The sequence below is a fragment of the Octopus bimaculoides genome, chromosome 22 (genome assembly GCF_001194135.2).
Source record: "Octopus bimaculoides isolate UCB-OBI-ISO-001 chromosome 22, ASM119413v2, whole genome shotgun sequence".
NCBI lineage: Eukaryota > Metazoa > Mollusca > Cephalopoda > Octopoda > Octopodidae > Octopus > Octopus bimaculoides.
In genome coordinates this window covers 15275530-15280440 of record NC_069002.1, presented here as the reverse complement: position 1 = coordinate 15280440, position 4911 = coordinate 15275530, and the positions used below count along the sequence as shown (strand labels likewise).

The 4911-nt window shown below is 34.7% G+C and overlaps 1 protein-coding gene across 1 annotated transcript in view; it reads left to right on the top strand.

Annotated features, from left to right (window-relative positions):
• The window catches only part of LOC106880038 (uncharacterized), a 456507-nt gene that overhangs the window by 110945 nt on the left and 340651 nt on the right, over positions 1–4911 (top strand). Inside the window, exons 35-37 of the mRNA XM_014929839.2 lie at positions 1030–1239; positions 2620–2649; positions 4506–4620. Of these exons, the coding sequence (XP_014785325.2) occupies positions 1030–1239; positions 2620–2649; positions 4506–4620 (355 nt within the window). The remainder of the gene's footprint in view (positions 1–1029; positions 1240–2619; positions 2650–4505; positions 4621–4911) is intronic.

Genomic DNA, 4911 nt, shown 5'->3' with positions numbered 1-4911 from the left:
TATATATATATATATATATATATATATATATATATATATCATAAAGTATATGTGTGTATATATATATATATATATATATATATATCATAAAGTATATATATATATATATATACATATATATATATAGGTGCAGGTATAGCTGTGTGATAAGAAGCTTGCTTCCCAACCACATGGTTCTAAGTTCAGTCCCACTGTACTGTATTATACTTTACTACAGGTAACTTGGGTTCTTATCCTGCATTGATCATAGCTTAAGTGACCCCAAAATTTTATCATATCCCAAGCGGTTTGCTAATTGGGATATTGATTTCTCTTTGGTTTGGAAACTATACAAACTTTGCTTCTTTCAATTTTCTTTTAACTTGACACTGGGTTAAAATGAATATGAGCAATGACTAAAGAGTGATATAAAATATGATTACAATGTCCTTCTTTACTTTTATTCTTTTATCAAAATCAACAGTTTCCTGAATTTCTACACCCCTTGAAACAAAAAGATGTACCATTTCTACTTCTTGGTTTTCTATGATTTACACAAAAGCACACTAACAAATGGGCATCCTTTACTTTAGGATCCAAAACAGAAATTTCAGAAAAACCAAACCAAAACTAACCAATACAAACATATGCAAATTGCAAAGCTCGGGTCAACAAAGAATCAATTAAATTAGTAAGATTAGATCAGAGGTCCAAATTTGAATAAGCATACATATGTCTTATTTAGAATATAATCTGTGGAAGTTGGGGTTGGATTTTTGTATCTTACGGGTACACACACACACACACGCACGCACGCACGCACACACACACACACACACACACACACACACACACACACACACTAAAATCTATATTGAGTCCTTTATTCAGTGCATTTACTTGAAAGCATAAACATTAGACAAGTGATTGTGTGTGTGTATACACATTCACTTCTATAATATAAGCTCATATATATATAGATATATATATATATATACATACATACAAACATATGTAAAGATATACATCTAGATCTTTTTATTTTTGTAGAAATTTGAACAGACTGGAAAAACAATAACAGTACCTGCTCGTGAAATCACATATAACATCATTGAATGTCCAACGGATAAAATATCCAGTGCTGAATTCTCAGTTTACCTAAATTCAAATTTGCAACTGAGCAGCAATACACTAGATGGCACTATAGTCCATACAGGATGTTTTGAATGTGATGAAAATGATAGAAATTGTGTCTACAAGGTAAGTACTCATTACAAAGATTCAATCCAAATTCCACTTGTAAAATTTATTGTGATTTTATTTAAATGTTGATGGTCCAGCATAGTTAAAACAAACTAAATATGAAGGGCTTTTGAGAGAAATTTTCCCACGTGGAACAAAGGTGGTTTAAGGCCCAAAGGTAGTGATAAACTCCTCTTGAAATTCAAAGGGCTTCTGAAGTTTTTTTTATTGAAGGATGGCTCTATAGGAAAGTGGGTTATACATCTTTAGATTGTATACCTGACTTCCTACTACAAAATAAGAATATAACGGAACGCTGAACTCCAGACTAAACAACTTAAACAACATTTATTTTAGGTGGTAAATATGTACATCATTAGTTCTTGTTACAGCTTCTGTGTGTATGAGCATAGTTGTTGGGACGTTGTTCTATAGATGTGAGCGAGCTGTCGGGCGTAAGTCCGAAAGATGTAGAGAGACAGCTTAAACACACGTCCATGCTCAATCGCTGGCCAGCGAGAAAGAGAATGAATTGAGCGGGAAACGCTTGCTTGTTTAATTCTATGCATGCGCAGGCGTTACTACAGCTCCATCAGATATTCTTTGGTTCTCTAGGCCCAAGATCAAATGTACCAGTTGAACATCCCATCCCCACTTTTATAGGCCCAGCATAAAATCTGGCTCACCTTTATACTTCGTCTTTATTTTACCAATTGTCAAATGGATAAAGCTATTAGGATTACCTGCTTAGGTTGTATGTTGCTAGCCAAATGCAAAAGCAAAATTTATCTTTCATCCTTGATCAAAAAGGAAGAAAATGGAATAATTCATGCTCTTGAGTCAGTTAGTTATTAAGGAATTCATTCATATTGTTTGCTGGGGCCAACTGTCATATGATGGGGTCAACATCATATGCTGATGTCAACATCATATGCTGATGTCAACATCATATGCTGATGTCAACTGTCATTTGCTCAGGTCAACTAGCCACATGTGAGATAAACTGATTTGTACTTAAAATTGTTTAATGAGGATATACATATATGAATGCATATACATGTGTGCATGTAAGTGCTTAAATATGTGATTGTATATGTGTGTACGTGCATATATATGTATGTGTGCAAGAATGTGCCACCATTAGTGAGAATTTCAAGTACTATCAATACATTGCCAAATATAATTCAGTCAAAATGTTTGTTGAGTAATTAAACATATTCACCATGTATTTCTACACTTTTATATTTGCATGCCCACCACCACCGCAACATACACACCACACCCTCACACACACCTACCCCCTTGTGTGTGTGTGTGTGTGTGTGTGTGTGTGTGTGTGTGTGTGTGTGTGTGTGTATGCTCTTGTTTAATTGTATGTCTTTTTATTTTCTGTTTCAGGCAAACTCAACAAGAAACACTGGAACTCAGGTAAATTTATCTCCCTTCACTTATATAAATCTTTTATTTCTTTGTATCAATTATTTATGTTATTTATTTATTCATTTATATCGTTTATTTATTAATAAATGATTCTGGGTTCAGTCCCATTGTGAGGCACCTTGGACAAGTGTCTTCTACTATAGCATCAGATCAACCAAAGCTGTGCAAGTCGATTTGGTAGATGGAAACTGAAAGAAGGCCATCGTATCTATATATATGTATGTTATCAATCAGTTTCATTTCTGTATTTCTTATCCATAGAGAAAGAGCCGGACTCTAACATAGATTCAAGGCTCCTTCATTGGGACTTTTATCAACACCATCTAGGTATTTGTGCATATGTGTGTGTGTGCAGTATTTGGTGTTAGTGTATGCGCAGATTTGTATGTTTGTTTTATGGATGCGTTTTTATGTCTAGATGCATGCATATGTATGTGCTAAATTTTTGGAAAGTTTTACATATCTTTACAGTTCCATTGATGGCTTGAATCTGTAGTCTTCTAATCAGCCTTTTTCTTTCAGGTTTTGAGAACCCTAATTTTTCCAGGTTTTTGTTGAGGCAGTTCGTTACATATCCCAATGCCCCAACAATCACGGGTATGAATCTGAACTTGTAGTCTGAGTGGAGTATCTGTAAATTTCTCAGTAGCTCGGCGTAGTTGTTCTCTTTTTCTCTAATCTTTAGTGGGATGTTGACATCCGCAGGACAGCTGATTTCTACTACTGTACAGAGTTTCTCTTCTCTGTCCCAGATTACTATATCCGGTCTATTATGTCTGCACTTTATTGAGGTTTTTATTGGGACATTCCACCAATACTCTTTCATATTGTGAGTGGTAATGGCCTCTACCTCATTATGGGTTTTCATCTCCTTAGCCCCGGGGTTATCCTGTTGGCAGATTTCATTGTATGTATGTATGTATGAATGTATTTAAGTATGTAAGTAAGTAAGTAAGTAAATAAGTAAGAGCAGGGCTCATTAGCCACCAACGGAGCCACAAATGCAAAATATAAGTTAGTCCTAGAACGCACAATGTTCCCGAAGGTCGGCAATGGTCTTCCTCGGTCACGAGTGGATGGCCATCATGTATGTACATATTTGGCTCATCCATAGATAATGTGGGTTTTTTTATACTTCTTTTATTCTTCAAAATTAAGATAAAGTTCTTTTATTAATCTAAAACATATTAATCTAAAACATACTCTCCTTCTACAATGTTTTTCCATCTACCTAAATCTGGCAGATTTGCAAGGCTCTTCACTTTCAAAATTCACTAGTCTGTGATTAAAAATATTCCTCCAGTACTGTTCTGACCTCGTCTACAGAATTCATATTTTGTCCGTTTAAATGATTTTGAAGACTGCGGACTAAATGATAATCAAATGGGTCAATGTCTGGTGAATATGGTGGGTGGGGCATCGTTTCTCATTCAAACTGCTCCAGCCTTTGGAATGTCATCTTCACTGTATGTGGCTGAGCATTACCCTGATGGAAGAACCTTTCATCTTGAAACCAAAGATGGTTGTTTTTCTTCTAGCGCTGACTTAAGCTGCTTGCAGTAGGTCTCCTTTGTTATTGTTTGGTTTGAGTTTAAAAGTTCAATGTGGATTAAATCCTTATTCCTCCATTCCTCCCAAACCTTCAGCTTCCAGTCACCATCCAAATTTTAATACCTCATGCCATATCTGCACTGAATCTATAAAGGAAGACAGCAAAAAACAGGTGCTTTAATAATGATGATGGTTAATGATCCCCATTATTAATCTCCTACTCATCACCATCATCATGATCATAATTATCATTTATAATTAATCTAGTATTAATGCCTTTTATCTTCTGGCAGGAAACCCATTGCTACATTGACTATACTTGTTACGAGAAAGGAGAATTCAACCATAAAGAGAGTCGACTGTATTGTGATCCTGAAATTGATGCAAGAGGCTGGCAAACATCTAAAGGTTGGTTGCAAGATGAAAAAAAAAAACAAAAAAAAACAACGAAAAAAAACATTCACCTGCTCACTCGGTTTTGTTTTTGAAATGAATTTATAAAACATTGAATGTCTTTTAATCTTGACATCAATCTGTTTTTTTTTTTTTTTTTTGAAATAACTTTTCTTTATTGTTTCGTTTTTGGATTTGGTTTGCAAGAATCTTTATGTGAGTTCGTGTGTTGAAGCATATTCTGTTGTGTCTGTAGAGAGTCATTCTCTTTTGGTGCATTATAATTTAACACACTCACCGGTAAAA